The sequence below is a fragment of the Megascapheus bottae genome, chromosome X (genome assembly GCF_031878675.1).
Source record: "Megascapheus bottae isolate mThoBot1 chromosome X, mThoBot2.hap1, whole genome shotgun sequence".
NCBI lineage: Eukaryota > Metazoa > Chordata > Mammalia > Rodentia > Geomyidae > Megascapheus > Megascapheus bottae.
In genome coordinates, this window is record NC_143547.1 from 40,298,873 (window position 1) to 40,321,675 (window position 22,803).

General features: G+C 40.1%; 1 protein-coding gene across 4 annotated transcripts in view; it reads right to left on the minus strand.

Moving 5' to 3' along the window:
• Nucleotides 1-22,803, minus strand: part of Taf1 (TATA-box binding protein associated factor 1) — a 92,764-nt gene that overhangs the window by 27,819 nt on the left and 42,142 nt on the right. For all 4 annotated transcript variants that reach the window (XM_090325929.1, XM_090325928.1, XM_090325927.1 and 1 more), the window contains 11 exons: nt 22,043-22,162; nt 21,624-21,799; nt 20,048-20,226; nt 18,708-18,921; nt 17,836-18,001; nt 14,413-14,624; nt 10,785-10,893; nt 10,502-10,600; nt 10,048-10,225; nt 4,062-4,129; nt 427-549 (listed from right to left, as the gene is read on the minus strand). In XM_090325929.1, the coding sequence (XP_090182055.1) occupies nt 427-549; nt 4,062-4,129; nt 10,048-10,225; nt 10,502-10,600; nt 10,785-10,893; nt 14,413-14,624; nt 17,836-18,001; nt 18,708-18,921; nt 20,048-20,226; nt 21,624-21,799; nt 22,043-22,162 (1,644 nt within the window). The remainder of the gene's footprint in view (nt 1-426; nt 550-4,061; nt 4,130-10,047; nt 10,226-10,501; nt 10,601-10,784; nt 10,894-14,412; nt 14,625-17,835; nt 18,002-18,707; nt 18,922-20,047; nt 20,227-21,623; nt 21,800-22,042; nt 22,163-22,803) is intronic.

The window sequence follows — 22,803 nt, forward strand, 5'->3', positions numbered from 1 at the left end:
CATAAAAATTTGAAAAAAGAGATGGAGTTATGGCTCAAGTGATAGAGCACATCACCTTAAGGCTCCAAGTATCCACCACAATGTTCCAAAGAATATTGCAAAAAATAGACAGCAAACACAGGTAATTATCAAATTTGTTTGTACAAAAGCATCTCTAAATCGTGAGTCTTCCAGTAGCTGGCATCCTTTCTTTCTAGGACTATTCAGGAACGATGACATGCAGAATATATCCAAAGACTACTGCCCCACCATCTTTCAATAAGGTACTTACACAGCAAAAAAGGTTGATGCTTAGAATTGCATACCCATTTTTTTCAACTAACGTACAACACTGCTCAGAATCTCCAGCATACATACACAATGCATACCCTTGCTTCTTTCTTTTCCTGTGTACTCTTTAGAGTATTTAGTACCAAGACCACTTACGTCTGGAACTGCCATCATTTTCTGAGTTACAATATTATCCAGAATGAAAGAAAATGCCACTTGGTCATCATCATCCAGCAACGGATTGATTGCTTTCTCCAAACGAGCTAATTTGTCTTCTTTCTAAAATAAAATAAAACATAACAAAGCTAAGTCAGGTTTCTTAAGTGTGACAACCATAGAAAAGCCAAGAATGAGATGGGGCACAGTGGCTCAAGCCTGTAATCCTACCTACTCAGAAGGATGAGATCTGAGGATCAAGGTTCAAAGCCAGCCCAGGCACAAAAAGAACTGAGACTCTTATCTCCAATTAACTCCTAGAAAATGGGAAATGGGGCTTGGCTCAAGGGTAGGGTGGTAGCTTTGAGCTGACAAGCACGGGGACAATGCCCAGGCCTGGGGATAAGGGTGGTAGTCTTAAGCTGAAGTGCTTAGGGACAGCACCCAGGCCCAGTTCAAGACCCATGACCCACAAAGAAAAGCAAAGAAAAGCCAAGAATAATCCAAAAGGCTAGGGATGTCACTTGGCAGAGCACTTGCCTACCACAGGAAGGCCCTGGATTTGATCCCCAGTACTAGAAAACAAACAAATAACTAAATGTAAGGTTTTTTTGTGTGTGTGTACGAAGATTTAATCCAGTAAACTGACTTAAAATTCTATTAGGAAAAACTTCATGTCCCAATTGGTCTACACTGTCATACTTAACTCGTGTCTTCTACAATTTTACACTTTGTAAATGTAGATTAAGTTTGCAATTCTCTGATCAATCAAGTTGAAAATCTTTTCATCTTTACAGGTTACATATTCTTCTTTTAAAATAGCTACTTAAATGTTAACACTATCATCACACTTCTATTTTTATAAACATACAAGGTGCCACAATCATTCTCAGTAAGAAAATAGGGCTAAATGCTGGGAGGGTATAGTTCAAGGAGTAGATCAACTTGCCTAGTAAGCACAAGTCCTGGCTAAAAGTCCTATTTCTAAATAAATATAATTCTTCTCCTTCTCCTTCTTTTTTTTTGGCTGATCGTGGGGCCTGATCAGGACCTGGGCACCATTCCTGAGCTTCTTTTGCTCAAGGGTAGCAGTCTACTACTTGAGCCACAGTGCCAATTCAGGCTTTTTCTGAGCAATTTATTGGAGATAAGAGTCTCACAAACTTTCCTGCCTAGGCTGACTTTGAGATGTGATCCTCAAATCTCAGCCTCCTGAGTAACTAGGATTACAAGAATGAACCACTGGTGCCCAGCTTAAATACCAAAGAAAAGGAGGGGGGGCCAGGAGTTTGGCCTACTGGTAGAGTGCTTGCCCAGCATGCATGAAGACCTGGGTTTGATTCCTTGGTACCACATGCATAGAAAACCTGGAAGGGTTGCTGTGACTCAACTGGTAGAGTCCTAGCCTTGAGGAAAGCCCAAGGACAGTGCCCAGGCAGAGATCAGTCCCCAGGACTAGCAAAAAAAAAAAAGAGGGGGCACGTGTGGCTCATGCCTGTAATTCTAGTTATATAGGGGGGTGACATCTGAGAACCGTGGTTTGAAGTCAACCTGGGCAGGGAAAGCCATGAGATTCTTACCTCCAATTAACTAGTGATGAGCAAAACGCTGGAATTGGACCTGTGGCTCAAGTGATAGAGTACTAGCCTTGACTGAATAACCTAAGGGATAATGCCCAGGCCCTGAGATCAGGCTGCTGTATTGGTAGAAAATGTGTGTATATATATAATTTTTGGGGGGTCAGTCATACTATTTGAACTCTGGGCCTGGGCACTGTCCCTGAGCTCTTCAGCTTAAGGCTACTGCCCTAACCCTTGAGCCACTTCCAGTTTTCTGGTGGTTAATAGGAGATGAAGAATCTCACGGATTTAAGTGCTCAGGCTGGCTTTGAACCCTTATCTTCAGATCTCAGCCTCCTGAGTAGCTAGTATTACAGGCATGAGCCACTGTGCCCGGCCTCTACTTATGGTTTTCTAGTGGTTAACTGGAGATAAGAATCTCACAGACTTTCATGCCCAGGCTGGCTTTGAACCAGTTGTAAGATCTCAGCCTCCTGAATAGCTAGGATTACAGGTGTGAGCCACAGGTGCCTGGCTTATAATGGTAATTTTTTTTGTGTGTATGGGTCTTGGGGCTTGAACTTGGCCTGAGCGCTGTCCCTAAGCTCTTCAGCTCAAGGCTAGCACCATACCCTAGAGCCAAGCCCCACTTCCCATTTTCTAGTGATTAATTGGAGATAAGAGTCTCACATTCTTTCCTTCTTGGCCATGGAGCTTGAACTCATGGGCCTGGGAGCTGTCCCAGACTCAAGGCTAGTGCTCTATCACTTTGAGCCTCAGAGCCACTTTAGTGTTCTGGTGATTAATTAGAGATAAGAGTTTCATGGACTTCCAACTCAGGCTGGCTTTGAACCATGATCCTCAGATCTCAACCTGAGTATCTAGGATCACAGGCATGAGCCACTGCACCCGCCCTAATGGCAAATCTTTTCAAAGATATGTATATAGAGGGTCTGAGGAATTAGCTCTGTGGGAGAATGCTTGTTTACCAAAGGCAAGTCCCTAGTTTTGTCTCCAATACAATAAAAAAGGAGCCCAGAAAACGGTATGTAGACATTATCTCTCCGAAATTAAAATCTTTGGGCCAGGAGTGTGGCCTAGTAGTAGAGTGCTTGCCCAGCTTTCATACAGCCCTGGGTTTGATTCCTCTGTACCACATACACAGAAAAAGCTAGAAGAGGCCCTATGGCTCAAGTGGTAGAGCACTACCATTGAACAAAAGTGCTCAAGAACAGTCCCTAGGCCACTAGTACCAGCAAAGAAAAAAGAAAAAAAACCTCTTAGATAATGAAGCACTGGCTAGTCTTTTAGCTACAGGTACCTTCTTGGTAAATCACTTTTCCTTCCCAGTCTTTTTTTTTTTGGTGGGTCATGAGGATTGAACTTGGCCTGAGCACTGTCCCTAAGCTCTTCAGCTCAAGGCTACCACCATACCCTTGAGCCAAGCCCCACTTCCCATTTTCTAGTGATTAATTGGAGATAAGACTCTCAGGATAAGATTCTCAGGTCCTTTTATGCTTGGGCTGGCTTTAAACCTTGATCCTCATATCTCAGCCTCCTGAGTAGCTAGGATTACAGGCATGAGCTCCTGCACCCCACTTTTTTTTCTTCTTTTTTTTTTGTCAGTCCTGGGAACTGTCCCTAAGCTCTTGTTTTTTGTTTTGTTTTGTTTTTTGTTTTTGCTCAAGGCTAGCACTACTTGAGCCACAGCACTACTTCTGGCTTTTTCTGTGTATGTGGTACTGAGGAATCCAACCGATGGCTTCATGCATGCTAGGCAAGCACTCTACCACTAAGTCACATTCCCAGCCTTCCTTTCCCTTTGTAAAGTCACAGTTTTGGATCTTAACACTAACTTAACATTTAGTAGTCAAAATGCCCACTGCAAGTTATCTATTACAGATTAAGCTTTACCCACCTATAAAAGGACTGACCTATATATTCTTAAGGTTCTTTCAAGTTATCTCATAACACAAATGTCCAATTCCCCATAAACTCTTTTTTCAGTTAAATTTCCTATTCTGCTACCATGCATCTTCACATGCCATTGTCTTTGTTTCATCTATAGTGATTTACCTCTTTAAGCTTTTCATCGCAGAGATCCAGCATGGATTGAGAAATCTGGGTCAATGAGTGTTTTGGCCCTACAAATTAACAGTACAGAAGGAAATATTAAAAATGGGAGGCAAAGAGTTGTCAATACCATTTATTCTTTCAATACATTTAGTTGAGAACTTTGTACTGGTGCTGTGGCTTAATGAGTACAACAGTAGCCTTCAGCTGAAGAGCTAAGGGACAGTGCCCAGGCTCAGAGTTCAAGCCCCATGACCCCCAAAACAAAACAAAACAAAAAATCCTGTATGTATCACGAGTCAGTGTAGCTAATAGATAAGGCAAATTCATAAATCTACTTTCATTTTTCATGCCCAATATATAACAGGTACATATATGAGTGAATAAATTATTTTAATTATCTGGTTTATATCCATGCACTTTAATATTATTACTGACTGTTTTTCCTTTTTTTGGTTGGTCATGGGGCTGGAACTCTGGGCCTGGGTGCTGTCCTTGAACTCTTTAGCTCAAGGATACCGCTCAACCACTTTGAGTCATAGCACCACTATCATTTTTTGGTGGTTAATTGGGCTAGCACACTACCATGAGTCACCCTACCACTTGATCCGCAGCACTTCTGGCTTTTTCTATATATGTGGTACTGAGGAATCAAACCCAGGTCTTCGTGCATGATAGGCAAACACTCAACCACTAGGCCAAACTCCTGCCCCCTGCCCACTGCTATTAATACTTAGAAAGTTATTCCTGGTTGGGGAGTGACAATTTGTTTAAGGAGATAAATGGATGATTTATAGTATTTCTGCTTAGTAGGAAAATTTGTAATTGTAATTTTTGTTTGCAGAACTCATGCTACATGATGTTTTTACAATATCTGAAAGAAGTTTTACCACATATCAGAGTACTGCTTCAGGATGAGCACTGATGGCTCATGCCTTTAATCCTAGCTACTCAGGAAACTGAGATCTGAGGGTCATGGTTTGAAGCCAGCCTGAGTTAGAAGTCCATGAAACTCTTATCTCTAAATAACTGCCAGAACACTTAAGTGGCTCTGCGGCTCAAAGTGATAGAGCACTAGCCTTGAGCTAAAACATTCAGGGACAGTGCCCAAGCCGTGAGTTCAAGCTCTATGGTCAAGGGAAAAAAAGAACGCTACTCCAGCTTCTGTGAAATCCCTATCAAAAGATTCAGAAAAATCCTTCAACTATTCCACCTATTTCCTATAGTCTCAGGTTATAGTTGTTGTAATTCAAACTAACCTTAAATAATTAGCCAGGCACACGTGGCTTACACCTATAATCCTAGCTACCCAGGAGGCTGAGATCTGAGGAGCACAGTTCAAAGCCACAGACTTGGCAGAAGAGTCTGAGATTCTTATCTCCAATAAACTACTCAGAAAAGGCCAGAAGTGGTGCTGTGGCTCAAGTGGTAGAGCATTAGCCTTTAGCACAAAGACAGTCTAGGATAGCACCCAGGCCCTGACCTGAGTTCAAGCCATAGGTAAAAAAGTAAAATAAAATAAAATAAACAATAATTAAAATACTTTGCAAGCTGGGCTAGTGGTACAGGCACATAATCCTGCTACTCAGGGGGCTGAAGCAGGAGGACAGAGATGAAGACCAGCATGGAAAAGTAAGACTCAATCTAAAAAAAAACACAAACAAAAAATACTATACATTTTCATCTAGCCAACAATTCTGACTACTTAGTTTTATTGTCCTTTGCTAGATTATCTTTCTGTTTATCCTCTGTCCTCCTTCTATGTTAGCATTCTCCAGAGCCTAAACCTTAGTTCTATTCCCAACTAATTATTTATATTTGGTGATTCAACTATTTTAAGAACTATGACATGTTCAATGAGGAGACTGTAAAGAAAAATAAGACAAGAGTTATTACTGTAGAGAATTCCTTTGATTAACCAAAGAAAATAACTTGAAAATAAAATCACTGCAAGACAGAGCAAAAACACTTTACACACAGGGATGATTAACAATACATACTAAACAAGATTGGTGGGCTCAAGTAGCAGAGCGCTTGGCTAGTAAATGGAAGACCTTGAGTTCAAATCCCAGTACTGCAGTAAATACATTGGTTGCACACGAAATAGCTAAGAATCAAACCTGCTTATTGGAGAGTAAGAAAGACTTGTTTGGACTCATATTCAGACAAAGTCATTAAAGCAGAGTAGAAGTCTAACAATTACACGGCAGAGAAAGAGACCTAATGAAGGGAGGAAAAGTATGCAAAGATTGCTTACTTTGGCAGCACACATACTAAAATTGGAACAATACAGAGAGTACTACCATGGGAAGTGTGGCCTAGCAGTAGTGTGCTTGCCTAGCATGCACTAAACACTGGGTTCAATTCCTTGGTAGCAAATACACAGAAAAGGCCAGAAGTGGTGCTGTGGCTCAAAGTGGTAGAGCACTAGCCTTGAGAAAGCTCAGGAACAGTGCTCAGGCCCTGAGTTCAAGCCCCAGGTTGGGCAAATTTAAAAAAAAGAATAACTAACATGGTACCTGCACATGGATGACACAAAATGTGTGAAATATTCCATTGGAATGAAATGTCATTTTCTCATGTCATAGCTATGCTATACAATCTAATGTTCCCATTGTTTTTGTTGTAATAAGCTTCTCTATAAATTTTACTATATGTAAAAAAAGGTGTAAGCTGGGCACTGGTGGTTCATGCCCATAAACCTCACTTATCAAGAGGCTGAGAGCTGAGGAGCAAGGTTCAAAACCAGCCTCATGATTATCTCCAATGAAACACCAAAAAGCCAAGGATGAAACTGTGACTCAAATGATAGAATACTAGTGTAGAACAAAAGGCTCCAGAACGGTGCCTAGGCACTGAGTTCAAGCCTCAGGACTTCTACAGAAAAATAAATTTTTTTGTGGGTCATGGGGGTGGAACTAGGCCTGTGCACTGTCCTTGAGCTCTTCAGTTCAAGGTTACCACCCCTACCCCTGGGCCTGAGCACTGTCCCAGAGCTCTTCAGCTCAAGGCTACCACCCTACCCTTGAGCCAAGCCCCAGTTCCCTTTTCTAGAGGTTAACTGGAGATAAAGAGTCTCAGGTCCTTTTGTGCCCTGGCTGGCTGGCTCTGAACCTTGATCCTCAGACCTCAGCATCCTGAGTAGCTAGGATTACAGGCGTGAGCCACTGCGCCCAGCTAAAAATATTTTTTTTAAAAAAAGGGAGGTACACCTTATAGAACTTGGTTATTTACAAGTGTGGAAGGATGGAACCAATTACAACTGACTTCTAAGATGCAGAACTAGACATTAATGCTATGAATCTAAATAGACAATCAGATGAGTCACCAGTAGGGCAGTGGGAAATAAGAGATATTCGGCAGACAAGTAGTAGCAATGTACCAGGTGCAGATTTGGACTGAAGTAATGAGAATGAATAATAATAAGTTATTACACAAAGGATTGCTGGAAAAAGGAAGAGGAGTCAAAGGTGGCAATAAATACATGAAAGTTTAAGGAAGATTTCTAAAGGTTCTCAGCACCATTAAGCAGATATACAATGAGTCTTCATATGCACTAAGATGTCTGGAATAAAAACGATGGATACTACTAACAAGTGTTGATAAGGATAAAAAGAAGTAGGAACCTATATGGTGTGCATGGCAAGATCTGATGCAAGTGCTTTAGAAACTGACAGTCATAAGTCTTTAAAAAGTTAAAACATAGCGCCAGGCACTGGTGACTTATACCTATAATCCTACCAAATCAGAAAGTTAGGATTTGGAGGATTATGGTTTCAAGCTAGCCTGAGCACTGAAACTTCATCATGAACAGCGAAAAATCCAGAATGAAGTCACGGTAGAGTAGCAGCCATGAACAAAAAAGCCAAGCAACTCTGAGACCCTAATTTCAACCCATAGGGGTTAAGGGGAAGAGAATAATGGAGAGTGATGGAAAGTAAATAATACCCAAGTACACTGCGTTCATGTAAAGAAAAAAAGAGGGACAAACTGATATTTCAATAACTATTGAATAAAAATTACTTCTGACTGGACACTTCTCACTGGACCAATAATCCTAGCTATTCAGTAGGCTGAGGTCAAAGTGGTAGTTTGAAGCCAGCGTGGGCAGGAAAGTCCATGAGACTCTTATCTCCAATTAACCCACAAACAGCCAGAAGTGGAGCTGTGGCTTAAGTAGTAGAATGCTAGCATATAAGAGCTCCAGAAAAACACTTGAGTCCAAGTCCCAGGACCAGCAACAACAACAAAAAATTACTTCTAAAACACAGCCAATGGATCCAGGAATTAGGTAAAGTATTTGAGCAGAGGGCAAGTTCAGGATTATAAGGCATGAATGGATAGTAAAAAAGCATAGAGAATATATGGAATATGGTAGGTAAGAGTAAAGACTCTGGAGTTATATATACTTAAATACCTCACTCTGCCCTATTTGAGTTGCATAGCTATTTTAGTCAAGTTATTTGAATACCACAGGCCCAAAAGGGATGTAGTGATATTGTACCTGTAATCTCAGGTAGTTATGAGGCTGAGACAAAAGGATCACTTGAGCCCAGGAATTTGAGACCAGTTTAGGAAATACAAGAGCTCAATCCCTCAAAAACAAACAAGATCCAAAACACCATAAGCCTGCAGTAGAAAATGAAAATTACAACAGTGCCCATTTCAAAGATTTCTTTTTGGGGGGGGCGGTTCATGGGGGAACTCTGGGTCTGGGCACTGTTGTAAGTGCTTCAGCTCAAGGCTACCACCTTACCCTTGAGCCAAGCCCCACTTCCCCATTTTCTAGAGGTTAATGGGAGATAAGAGTCTCAGATTCTTTTGCTCCCAGGCTGGCTTTTAACCTTGATCCTCAGATCTCAGCCTCCTGAGTAGCTAGGATTATAGGCATGAGCCACACTCACCAGGAGGCTTCAAAGATTTCTTATGAGGAAGAAGATAAGATGGATACTATGATACATACTTGCAATCCATATATACACATATATGTGTGCATAAATATATACATATACTTATATACATATCCATATATTATGTCCATATATATATAAAATTTGATTTAGAACTACTCATGGAAACTCATCATAGAAAGGAAAGAAAGGGCATTATAGAGGGAAGACTGAGAAAATGCACCAAGAAACAGAATAAAATAATATAATGAATTATAATGGTGAGTGTGGCCAAGAATCTGTATGGGGTATGGTAACTAGTTACTGGAGGGAATACAGATTGGCTAGCTTGTGAAAAGCTTTCAATGTAGATACTATTGATCCGTGTTTAGAGATAAGAAAACTTGAAGAGGCTATAAAAATAACCTATCCACAATAACTCCAGATTTCTACACTTAAATATGAATTCATGGTCAACAATTTCTTCCTCCTTGCCTTTCCAGCTTTAGAACAACATATAACAGTGTCTATAACAAATCTGGAAACAGAGTTCAAGACTCACACATATAAATATAGTCACAGGCATATACTTTACATAGATTCACCCCCCCATCAAATGCCTCTCTTCTGTTTACTTCTGTTACTTCCTCCTTCTAATTCCCTATACTTAACTATTTTATTTTAATAGATAAGACTCCAAATTTGGGGCCAAGAGTTTGGTCTAGCATGCACAAAGACTTGGGTTCAATTCCTCAGTACCACATACATAGAACAGCTGGAAATGGTACTGTGGCTCAAGTGCTAAAACTCTAACCTTGAGAAAATCCAAGGAGAGTGCTCAGGCCCTGAGTTCAAGCCCCAGGACTGGCAAAAAAAAAAGACTCTAAATTTTCCAGAGACTATACTAAAAATTAAGTGATGGTAATAGAAAAGCGATGCTTTCTAAATGACAAAAAAAACTTGATTTTTTTTAAGACCCACAAATGCATTAATGCTTTGTAACCCTTTCACTTACTGGAATTTAGTCTGAATATAGAAAAGCTTGCGATAAATAAGGTCTGAAAGGTAACCTTTACAGTAAAGGAACAAATGATTATTACCATTGTAGGTTGCACTATTTTTCACAATTAGCTCCAAATGTTCCCTAAACTCTTCCCGAGATGGGTAGAGTCGTTTGCGCACATTTTCACGGAGTGTTTGGAGATCCATTGGTCGAGTGATGATTTTGTAGTAGTCCTTTACAACCTTTGCATTGACTGGAGTATGGAAAGGGTATGTCTGTAAAAAGAAGAAACAGCACTCGTCACAAAGAACACTTGTCAGAGCTAATCCTTAAATATTATCACATCTTCCTCATCTACTTGGCCATAAACTCTCAAAGAATCTAGATGGAATACGTTTGTTTCTTACATAAAGTTACTAAAAAGGAACAAACAAAAACTACATCTCAAAGAAATAGGATTTCCGCATACCTAATTTTATACACTACTGCCCTCTACCTGAAGTAATGGATAAAACAATAAGCTTTGCTATTGTAGAAACCCATAGGCTCACGTTTGGAAGATCTCTCATGTCATTGATGATGGACTCCAAGATAGATGAAAGAGTCACCATAGGGTCAGTCCGGCGCCGATGGATAGATTTATGAGGTCTCTGAAGAGAAACAAGGAAAAAAATGCTTTAGGTTCTCTAAATAAGCAGGACTATTACAGAAATCTTATAATAAACAGTATAAATAATTTTCAGGGAATGGCCAGAGAGATAATCTCTCAGAGCTATGTCATAGAAGACTGAACAAATTAATCACATTTGATCAAGAGGCAATGTAGATACTCACATTCAAATAGTCGCAGTGAACTGTGGTTCCAACCCGTCGTTTCTTCTTGGGAGGAAGTTGCTGTTTAGGGAACTTGAGAACCAGAGATTTTCTGCGAACTTCATCTGCACTGCAATCAATAACATTTTTCATAACATGTAGCAACTCTTTCTAGTTTCCAAGAGAAAAAAAAGTGTATAACAAAGAGTCCCACGTGGTCCAGTAGTGTGGCCTAATGATAGAGTGCTTGCCTATCAAGCACAAAGCTATGGCTTAGATTACTTGGTACCACATGCACAAAAAAGGCTGGAAGTGGTACTGTGGCTCAAGTGGTAGAGCATTAGCCTGGAAAAAGCTCAAGAACAGTGTCCAGGCCCCAAGTTCAAGTCTCAAGCCTGCAAAAAGAAAGGCCCAAGTTATATGAGCATGAGCCTGGGGAGAAAAAAGCCAGCTCAGGCAAGTACTCATAGGATCCCCAAATAAATAAAGAACAAGGCAAGTCACAACATTATCTCACTTCCATAGACAAAAGGAATTTAAATCATTCCAGTTCTAACATTTTACCTTGGGTTAAAGAGCTGGGAAACTTGACTCTCCAGAACAGAAGCGAAGAGAAAATTAAAAACCAGGGCAAGAAAGCTTACTAGTTTGCATTTTTTCATTTTACCCTTAAGGCTCAAGGGATTAAAATAGCACATTTTGCTGGGTGTCAGTGGCTCACACCTATAATCCTTCTTATTCAGGAGGTTGAGATTTGAGAATTGTGGTTCGAAGCCAGCCCAGGAAGAAAAGTATGTGAGACTCTCAAAAAAAAATAAGAACTGGGGCCGGGAGTTTGGCCTAGTGGTTAAAGTGCTTGCCTAGCATGCATGAAGACCCAGGTTCGATTCCTCGGTACCACATACATAGAAAAAAGTCGGAAGTGGTGCTGAGGTTCAAGTGGTAGAGCTCTAGCCTTGAGAAAGTTCAAGGACAGTGCTCAGGCCCTGAGCTCAAGCCCAGGACCGGCAAAAAAAAAAATAAGAACTGGAGGTGTGGCTCAAGTGGTAGAGTGCTAGCCTTGAGCAAAAGAAGTTCAGGGACAGTGACCAGGCTCAGGGATAGCACCCAGACCCTGAGGTCAAGCTGCAAGGCCAGCACACAATTTTTTTTCATTCATTTATGATAGTTTGGGGTTTGAACTCATGGCTTGGCACTTGCTGGGACAATGCTCTATCTACCACTTAAACCATAAAACTCCTGTCCTTTTTGCTTTTGTTTTGTTGTTTAAAAAAACTGTGGATTACAGCCAGGAAACATGCTTCCAGCAACTTTCTGTATTATTTCCCAGATAGTGTCATATTTTATGGCAGAGGATAGACTACGCTGGTATTTGTGTTGCTGAGGAACAGAAGCACATGGCATTATATCTAGCCATTGGCTGAGATGGAATCGCTTCAACTTTTATGTGTGGGCTGGACTCAAATTGCAGTGATCCCCTTATCCTCACCTTCCAATTAGCTAAGAATACAAGCTTGAAACACTACTCCAGACCTATTTTGTACTTAACACAGAGAAAAACAAACAAAAAAATACATCTATTTTCTGGTTAAGAATCAAGAGAAAAGATACCAAATATGAAATGGGGACAATCTGGGTTCAGTATGAAGTTGTAATTTAAACTATGAGTTCCTAATTTTGTCTGTTAGAAAGTCTAGAATCAGTATCTCAGTGGTAAGTCTAGAATCAGTAACTCAGTGGAAAGGAGCATACGTAACACTTAGAGCTTAGCTTCTAAATGCTATTCCCAACAGAAGGAACCTGGGCTCCTTGGAGAAACTGGTTAATCCTAGTTCTAGGAACTAGAACTAGTAGCATTTGTACCATGGAGATTTAAAGCACAGGCTGAAGAATGTCCAACCTGAGGCCCCTATAAAGCTGCTGAAACCATCTGGAACATATGGGACAGATATGTATGCTTTTCAATGGCTGCCCACAGTCATCTACCTGAATTGGTATGACCCTGCAAATTATATTGTAACAATTCAAATGGCCTTTGGTAGAAAAAAAAATATTCTAATTCTGAAATGGTCGTTGAAAAAATAACTCAGGATCTGGCTTAAAGGAATAGATCTGGGATATGATCTAAGCATCAAAATTAATGCTGACCAGGCACTGATAGCTCCTGTATGCATCCTAGCTACTCGCGAGGCTAAGATCTGAGGCTTGCATTGCCAAGCAGCCCTAGCAGGAAAAACTGTGAGACTCTTATCTCTTAACTTACTATTAGAAGCTGGAACTTGAAGCTCAAGGACTATAGCCCCAACCTTGAATGAAAAAGCTGAGTGAGAATGTAAATCTGAATTCAGGCCCATGCCCTGCTGCCTGCCACTAAAAAGAACCCCAAGAAACATTTAATGTTTAAACTGGGACTGGATCCAGAACTGGGAAAGGAAGCAATATAAGAACACTGAGACAACTAGGGAAAATTGATTAAGGCTAAGGTTTGATTATTATATGTTACTAAATGTTAATTTTCTTAGGGAAGAGAACAGTATCATGTTATTATATGCCTATTTTTATTTTTTTAGTCCTTTATGGATTATATTTTATTCATGTAAGCAAGCACTTAAATTGCACATCTGATATGCCTATTTTTAAAAGATGTATGGTAGAGACTAGAAAGGAAAACCCTGTAATTTACTTTCAAATGCTTTGGAAAAAATTAAGATGAAAATAAATACAGAAAATGTGAACTGGTAGATTTAGGGTAACTATATTTTACATTTTCAATTATTCTACAGATGTGCATTTTTCAAACTAAAACATGAGAGCTAGGCAATGGTGGCTCATGCCTGTAATCCCAGCTACTAGGAGACTTAGATCTGAGGATTGTGGTTCGAAGCCAGCCCAGGCAGGAAAGTCTGTAAGACTCTTATCTCCAATAAGCTACTCTGAAAAGAGGCACTGTGGCTCAAGTGGTAGAGTGCTATCCTTGAGAAAAAGAAGTTCAGAGACAAAGCCCAGGCCCAGAGTTCAAGCCTCAGTACCACCCCCCCAACAAAAAAGCTCAAAAGGTAGAGCACTAGAGCCCATGAACAAAAAAGCTTAAAAGTGTCTAGTCCCTGAATTCAAGGCCCAGGACTGGTTCTAAAAAATAGGAGGTAAGGAAAGCTGGGTATATAGGCTGATGATAGTGCTCTAGCCTAAAGAACATAAAGCCCTGGGGTTCAATTCCAGTAAAACAATCAAACAGGTAAGAAAAGTTTTATCTTGTAAATATGGTAACTAAGGCTTAACAAAAAAAGGAAGGGGCCAGGCGTTTGGCCTAGTGGTAGAGTACTTGCCTAGCATGCACGAAGACTTGGTTTGAGTCCTTGGTACTACATACATAGAAAAAAGCCAGAAGTGGTGCTGTGGCTCAAGTAGTAAAGCCCAAGCCTTGAGCCCAAGGACAATGCTCAGGCCCTGGGTTCAAACCCCAGGATTGGCAAAAAAAAAGGAGAATGCTAAAGGGCAAGCAGGAGAGCCTAGCATAATGCTTGAATTTTATTAGAATAGAAATCCACCAAAATTTCTATACCATTTAGAAACATACTACATTCTCCTGTGCTACGTACCAACATTCTAAAAGATCTCTCCCATAGCACTTCCTGTTTATTACTCTTACCTCTCAATTAGCTGTTTCCCCAACACAATCTTGGTCCCTTCAACCTTGATAAGTTCTTCATTATCATTATGAATGACTGTCTTTTCCAACTCTTCCTCTTGCTCCTCAGTCATAGCAACAGGGTTGGAAGGTGGGGCATTTGTTTGGTAATAAAGGGGGCAGAATTTGTTTGTCCTCATGTGTCCAATGGCACCACATGCTCCACATTTTAGCTGCAAAAGGAAAAAATCTATGTCTATGATAAGTAGATTAGAACATGTTAGAAGTAAGCAAGTAAGAAATATCACACACACACTAGAAAAGACACAAGGACAGCAGAAATCTTGCTCTAACAGAAGCCACTAGACAAAAGTACAAAAATAGGATGAAATCCAAATTTCTTGAAAAATCAAAGGGCCAGGTGCCACTGACTATAATTCTACTTGGGAAATCAATGGCTTAAGGCAAGCCCTCTTTTCAGCAGAGCTGAACACTGTGAATCTTGCTTATTATCCTAGCTATGACAGGAAATCTAACATGTGTGGATTGTGTCATGTGTGCAAATGAACAGAAGGCAAAATTAATAAAAATCAGGGCAGGAAGCCAGGCACTAGTGGCTCATATCTGTAATTCCAGCAATTCAAGAGTCTGAAATATAAAGAGTATAATTTGAAGCCAGCCTGGGAAGACAAGTCTGTGACCAAAAACATAAAAAGCCAAGTTGTGGGTTTGAGGCCCTAAGTTCAAGCCCCATTACTGACTCAAAATAATTTATCTGAATGTATAAAAATAAAATCTCTTGAAATTATATTAAGGAGTTAAGGGATTAAAGGAGTGATAGAGGGGTTAGATTAATATGATGACATTGTATAAATGTATTGAAATATCACAATGAAACCCTCTCTTATAGGGTTCATACAAAGGCCAGGAGGACAGGCTAGTGGTAGAGTGCTTGCCTAGCATGCATGAATCTCTGAGTTTGATTCTTCACTAACACATACACAGAAAAAGCTGGAAGTGGCTCTGTGGCTCAAGTGGAGGAGCACTAGCCTTGAGAAAGCCCAAAGACAGTGCCCAGGCCCTGAGTTCAAGCCCCAGGACTGGCAAAAAAAAATAGAGGGGCCAGGAGCGTGGCCTAGTGGTAGAGTGCTTGCCTAGCATGTAATAAGCCCTGGTTTCAATTCCTTGGTACCACATACACAGAAAAAGCCAGAAGTGGTACTGTGGCTCAAGTGGTAGAGTGCTAGCCTTGCAAAAGCCCAAGGACTGGCAAAGAAAATAGAGTTCATACATATTAAAAAAAGAAAACCGGAAAAATAAAAAATGAGAGGGGTTGAAATTGATCAAAGTACATTCTATATATATATATATATATATATATATATATATATATGAAAATACCACAGTGAAACTCCTTTGTACAACTAATATACAGTAATAAAATGAAGTTAAGATTACAAAGAAAAAGACTTTCATTTCTAATGTTAGTTGGGAACTGTGGTAATATTAAATATGCAGGACAAAGATTAGGAGGTTCAAATAAAATCAACTAGTGGGACTGGGAAGGTGCCTTAGTAGTAGAATGCTTGCCTAGCATGCATGAAACCCTACATTCAATTCCTTAGTACCACATAAACAGAAAAGGCCAGAAGTGGCACTGTGACTCAAGTAGTAGAGTGCTAACCTTAAGCAAAAGAAGCTCAGGGACAGCACCTAGACCCTGAGTTCAAGCCCCAGGACTGGCAAAAATAATAATAATAATAATCAACTAGCAGGGTGGACTCTCAGCCCCTGGTCAAAACAAGGAAAAGCCTCAGTAGTATCAAGTGTCCATGTCAGTTTTGTAACTCAGTCCCTTTGGTAGCTCAGACCCCAGTTTTATCTGTAAGTGGAGAAAAAAACTTCATCATATTTAGCGAATATTAATACAAGAAGAACACTAAATATGGCTTCAGTACATGTTAACAACAGCACTTTACATTGAGAAAAGTATCATTTTATAGGAGAAAACAGGTTTGGGCAAAGGTTATTATCATATTAAGTAGCAGAACCAGAACCTAAATTTAGCAAATTCATGGTTTCCTTCACTAACAAAGTTACTTCTTCTTATAATGTACATTATATAGTAGTAACTAGTACATATTATAGTCTCCAGAATCCTATCTCAGTGATGAAAAACAAACCATATTCCATGTGTTTAATTTCGCTACTATTTTTTTTTGCCAGTCTTGGGCTTGGGCTCAGGGCCTGAGCACTGTCCATGGACTTTCTCAAGGCTAGAGCTCTACCACTTGAGCCTCAGCACCACTTCTATGTATGTGGTACCGAGGAATTGAACCCGGGTATTCATGCATGCTAGGCATGCACTCTACCACTAGGCCAAACTCCCGGCCCTAATTTCACTACTTTTTAAAGAAACTTTTTTTTTTGCCAATATTAGCACCTGAACTAAAGGTTTTACACTTGCTTGACTTTCTTGTTCACAGCTGGTGCTTTACTACTAAAGGTTACATCTCCAGTTGGCTTTCAGTTCGTTAACTGGAGATGAATTCCCTGATACTTTTCTGCCCAGGTCGCCTCCAAACCTTGACCTTCTAAGTCTTAGGCTCTTGAGTCCTAGGGTTACAAGTGCTGGTCATTGGAAGCTGGCTCATTGTGTCTTTTAGAAAGTATATTTTTACAAAGGAATATGGAGCAATATGCTGGTGGATCACACTTGTATTCCTAGCTACTCAGGAAACTGAGATCTGAGGATTGTGGCTAAGAGTCAGAGGTAGAGCTATAGCTGAAATGGTACAGAATCAATCTCAAATGAAAAAGCAAATAATGGACAGCATTTAGGCCCCAAGCTCAAGTCTCAGTACTGACACCAAAAAATATACATTAAACAAATAGATAAATGATAAAAAAAGAATATGGAGCTGGAGATAGAGCTCTGGGGTACAGAATTTGCCTAGCATGTATGAAGCTCTACAAGTATATAAGTAGGTAAAATAAAATGCAAGGGACAAGAGGAAAAAACTGGGAAAGAGCGAGGAAAGGGGTGACACTATCTAAAAAGAAATGTACTCATTACTTGACTTACATAAGTTAACCTTTCTATGAACCATCTTTATAGTAACAATTTGTAAAATGGGGAAAAAAGAAAAGAAAATGCAAGGTACCTACCTTGATGCCTAGAAAATATTTCAAATGAAGATAAGTGACACCTAATGAAAACAATGGTCCTAGATGAGTGTGGTGTTATCTTTACCACTCACACTAGTAACAACAAAACACATAAGCACTTCTAACATTTATAGTACTGCAGTAATTTCCAGTAAGGAAATGGTAAAAGCTAAAGGAAAAATGTGTGCTTCCTTCCTTTGCTTTATAAGTTGCAATTAAACCACAATATACTAAATTTTTTTGTTTATTCAGATAGTCAAGCAATAACAAATTTACTTTTAGATCAGGGCGTTCCTTCATTTTTTTGGGCTTCTTCTCAGGAGGACCTTTAAGCTTTTCCTTTTCCTGGTTCCGTTTAAGCCTCCTTAGTTGCTCCTGAATCCTTCGCCGTTCTTTTCGCATCTCTTCTCTATGCTGCTCATCAAAAAGGGCAAATTTTCGACTGAACAACAGAAAGAAGTGGGGGGGAGAGACACAAGATCATAAGTAAACCCAAATCAAAAATGATGTTCTGGATAGGTAATATCACAGAATGAAAGTAATATATCCAGGCTAAAATTAAAGGAACTATATGCTGCTCTCATCACCTTCAATAACACTCCATCAGCAGAGGCATCTCTTTAAATCCTGAGGAAGTTCTACATTTTTTTCCTTTTTTTTTCTGAGGTAACGTCTCACTACATAGTTCAAGTGGCCCAAGAAGGAACTATGTATCCCAGGCTATTCCAGAACTCATAACCCGCTAGTATTTGCTTCTGCAATACTAGGCTTACAGGCAAACCAAACAATCAAAATGCAAAGAAGCCTGGCAGAACATAACATGCTTTTATTTTTAGCTAACAAGTAATTTTCCTGGTTATTTGGCTCTGCTCAAAAAGATCTAAAGACAAGGTGGTACCTCATTGTAACAGACTTCCAGGGACAATTGTACACAATCATATCACTAAAATTCAAACACACACCTATCCCCCATCATTATTGTTCTCCCCATCACACTTCAAAGTGGTAACTCAAACTTACATGACTAGGAGAGTGAGGAAAATGGTGATATTACCTAAAAAGAAATGTACTCTTTTACCTGACTGATTTAACTATAACCCCCTATTTATAGCACCTTTATAATAGCAATAAAAATTTTAAAAACTCACATGAATTCTTCATCTTTTGTAGTCCGTATGCGCACATAGGCATCCATGACAGCTGGTTTTCGGACTGTCTCACATCGAACATACTCTTTACCCTCTTCATCTTGAAAAGTGCGATATATCTTAAGACAGCGGCCAGTGGCAGAAGAGTTAAGGCTAGTCACAGAAGCTGTGTCATCATCTCTGTGATTATTTCCCCCTCCTGCTGAGCCTGCAGCTGGTAAGGAAGAAAAAGATTTCTAAACAAATGTCTGGGTGTTGGTGGTTCATGCCGGTAATTCTAGCTAGTCAGGATGCTGAGATCTGAGGACTGAACCCAGCCCAGGCAGAAAAGTCTATGAGACTAGCAACAATCTAGAAGTAGCTGGGTGCCAATGGCTCACATCTCTAATCTTAGCTGTTCCAGAAGTGAGATCTGAGCATTGCAATACAAAACCAGCCAGGGCAGGAAAGTCTGTAGACTCTTTAATTAACCATCAAAAGTTAGAAATGGACTAGAGCTCAAGTGGTACAATTCTAGCCTTGAGCAAAAAAACCCGTCAGGGATAGTGTCAAGGACAGGCACAAACAAATAGCAATATCAAGCTGGGTAAGGTGGCTCACACCTGTAATCCTAGCTACTCAGGAGGCTGAGATCTGAGGATCAAGGTTCAAAACCAGCCCGGGCACTAAAGTCCATGAGACTCTTACCACCAGATAACCAGAAGTGGCGGTATGGCTGAAGGGGTAGGGCAGTAGCCATGAACTGAAGAGCTCAGGGACAGTGCTCATGCCCAGAGTTCAAGTCCTATGACTGACCAAAAAAAAAGTTATATCAAAGTCACCATGAGACCATGAGTCCCAAAAGTACACTGATTTATCCTTTCCTGATTTCATTTCAATACTGCCAATTTCCTTTTGCCCAAGAGTTCTGAAGATACCATAAAAGCCAAAGTGGATTTGTGGCTCAAGTGGCAAAAAGAGCAATAGCCTTGAGCAGAAAAGCTCTGGGGCAGCATCAAGGCCCTGAATACAAACCCCAGGAGACACAGACACACACAGACACACAGACACACAGTCACACACCAACCAAACTGCTACCGACTAAAATAGATGCCTAGAAAACTCATTTGAAGTATAGCACTGCAACCCCAGTTTGTTCAAGTATATGATAATGAATTGGCAGCATCTATTCAATTTGCCCCCATGGATAAATCTACAGTGCAGTTTGTAGAAATCTTTCTACCTCACCTACTGACTTCTATATCCCATACTTTGTCTGCCTCCAGCTTCTCTTAGGTATAATCCCTATAGTTATTTATGCTCCTTTTGACCCATCTCATTCTTGTCTGGAAACCTCTCACCAAGTAGCATCCTCTGTAGTTCCTTTCTCTCCTGTTCCTCCCGTTCACGTGAGAGCTGAGAGCTGGTTTTCTTGTTCTGCAACATATTCTCAATATTTTTTCCCATTTCTTCAAAGTCACTGTCTTCAGCTGAGCTGCTGTCTGTGTCAGTTGATAAGAGTTCGGTTGATGACAAAACCCTAAAAAAAAGACCACAGGACACACTAAAGTATAGCAAGAGTTAAAAAAAATAAAATTGCACTAAAAGCAAAAAAAAATACTTTAAAAGGCATACGTAGCTGGGCAAAAGTGGCTTACACCTGTAATCCTAGCTATTCAGGAGATTAATATCTGAGGATCATGGTTCAAAGCCAGTCCAGGCAGAAATATCTGTGAGATACCTACCATTAACCACCTAAAAGCTGGAAGTGGACCTGTGGATTAAGTGGTAAAGCACTAGCCTTTAGCAAAGAAGCACACAGGTGGTACCCAGGCCTGAATTCAAGCCCCAAGACCAGTATCAAAAAACAAAACAACACAACAGAAAAACAAACAAACAAAAAAAGCAAACAGAGCCAGGTACTAGAGGTTCATGCCCATAATTGCAACTGCTCAGAAGCTCAGATCTGAGAATCCCAATTCTAAACCACTCCAGGCAGGAAAGTCCATGAAATTCTCAGTCCCAATTAACTAGCAAACAGCTATACGCAGAGCTACAGCTCAAGTGGTAGAGCAGCACCAGCTTTGAGTACAAAGCTAAGAGTTTAAGGCCCTGAATTCATGCCTGTATACACACACACACACACACACACACACACACACACACACACAGAATCCACTAAGATGTGGCACTCTTAACATGGTGTCATTGTAGCTCAGGTTAGCCTCATTCTCTCTCCCACCCCACCCCCACCCCCCTTCTCTTTTTGGCCATCATGGGGCTTGAACTCTGAGCTGGGGCACTCTGCATGAGCTCTTCAGGTCAAGGATAGCGCTCTACTACTTACTGGAACCACAGACTGATTTTTGGTTTTCTGGTGGTTAATTGGAGATAATAGTATCACAGTCTTTCATGCCTGAGCTGGCTTTGAACTGCAATCCTCAGATCTCAGCCTCTTGAGTAGCTAGGATTACAGGTGTGAGCCACCAGCACCCAGCAATCACAGGTCATTTTTTATAGTACTTTACGATTATATCACAACTAAATCTTCAGGGGAAAAAAGCCCTATTACTATTACTATTGTTAGTTTCCAGGCTCAATCCTAGTAAGCTGCCATGAAAATGTGAGCTCAAGCTTAGCACCTTCTAGACATTCAAAACCTTTACTAAGTACCTTTGAAGGGGGCAGGTCTTCTCATAATATTACTGTAGATATTAGCCTAATAATTCAGATACTATTCACATTTTTAGGTGAACTCCTTTACACTGTAAAACAGTATCTGGTGCTACAGACATAGCTCAGAGATAAAGCACTTGACTAGGATTCAGAAGGTCCTTCGTTTGATTCTCTGTACCACAAAAACAAAACAAAAGCATAGTATCTAGGACCTATTTCCCCTTTACAGCTTGAGCTTCTTAGAGCACTGAAACAGCATACTTGTTTTGAAGATCAAAAATGCGCTGACATTCCTCTTTGTAACGCTCTTGATGTTCGGCCACAGAAAACCTTGATCCCCGGGCAAATTTACTCATGGGCCCCTCTCCAGAGCGGGCTTGTTCTGTTGACATGGTACGTACCACATCAATAACTTCCCAGCGGGACAATTTTTTAATCTATGAGACAAATACATACACATTCATATAAATACATATAGTCATACATACATACAAATCATTCAAGAATTTCAAAAGAAAAACCAGGGTCATAATTAAGCAGACTTAAACTTTGCGAAAAGGCATCTATGATATTCTGTAATGAATACACCACAAAGCTCTTCAGATATTAATACTGTTTCTTACATTTTTTTCTCTATATAAAGCTTCTAGATGCCCCAAGTTCTCCTCTTTTACACTCACCTCTTCCTCAGGCACACCAAATTTACGCAGAAGTTGCTTGGCATTTTTCAAAGAAAGGCGACGAAGGTCTGCATCTGTTCCTGTCACAGTCTTCTTCACTGGCTGAGGCTCCTTGTCATCCTGCCTCAAACGAAAAGCCAAGTGAGAATCCAAGGAGTCCAGTTCATTAAAGTAGTCATTTATGTCATTCTGACAACTTAACATCTCACATCCATTCCATCCCACTCCCCAATCCTCATTTCCTCCATGATTTCTTCCTAGAAATTCAGATAACATCCCCTTTGTATAACACCTTAAGGACAAAGAAAAAAGAATTTTTGTACAGGTCTCCAAGCTTTATTGTTCTCTACTATTTGAGTCACACCTCTACTAAAAGCTGTATTGGTCAAGAAACATTAAACTTAATATTTTTCCATTTGTATGGGGTAAACACAGTGTATTAAATATGTAAGGTCTTATCTATATGGGATTAGAGAAATTAGTATTCTCAATGATGGAAAAAGAGGTTTTTTTATTGTAATTATTAAAAGGGTTACATGATATTTGCCAGATAGAAGGTGCATTAATTCACATACATTGATACCCTTTCACCTGTCTTGGTACCCATTTCCCTCCCCCCCCCGGAAAAAGAGTTTTTGTACAGGTCCCCAAGCATTATTGCCCTCTACTATTTGAGTTACACTTCTATTTCCAGATTTTTTTATAGTAGTTTATTGAAGACAGGAGTCTCACAAACTTTCCTGCCCAGGCTGGTTTTCAAC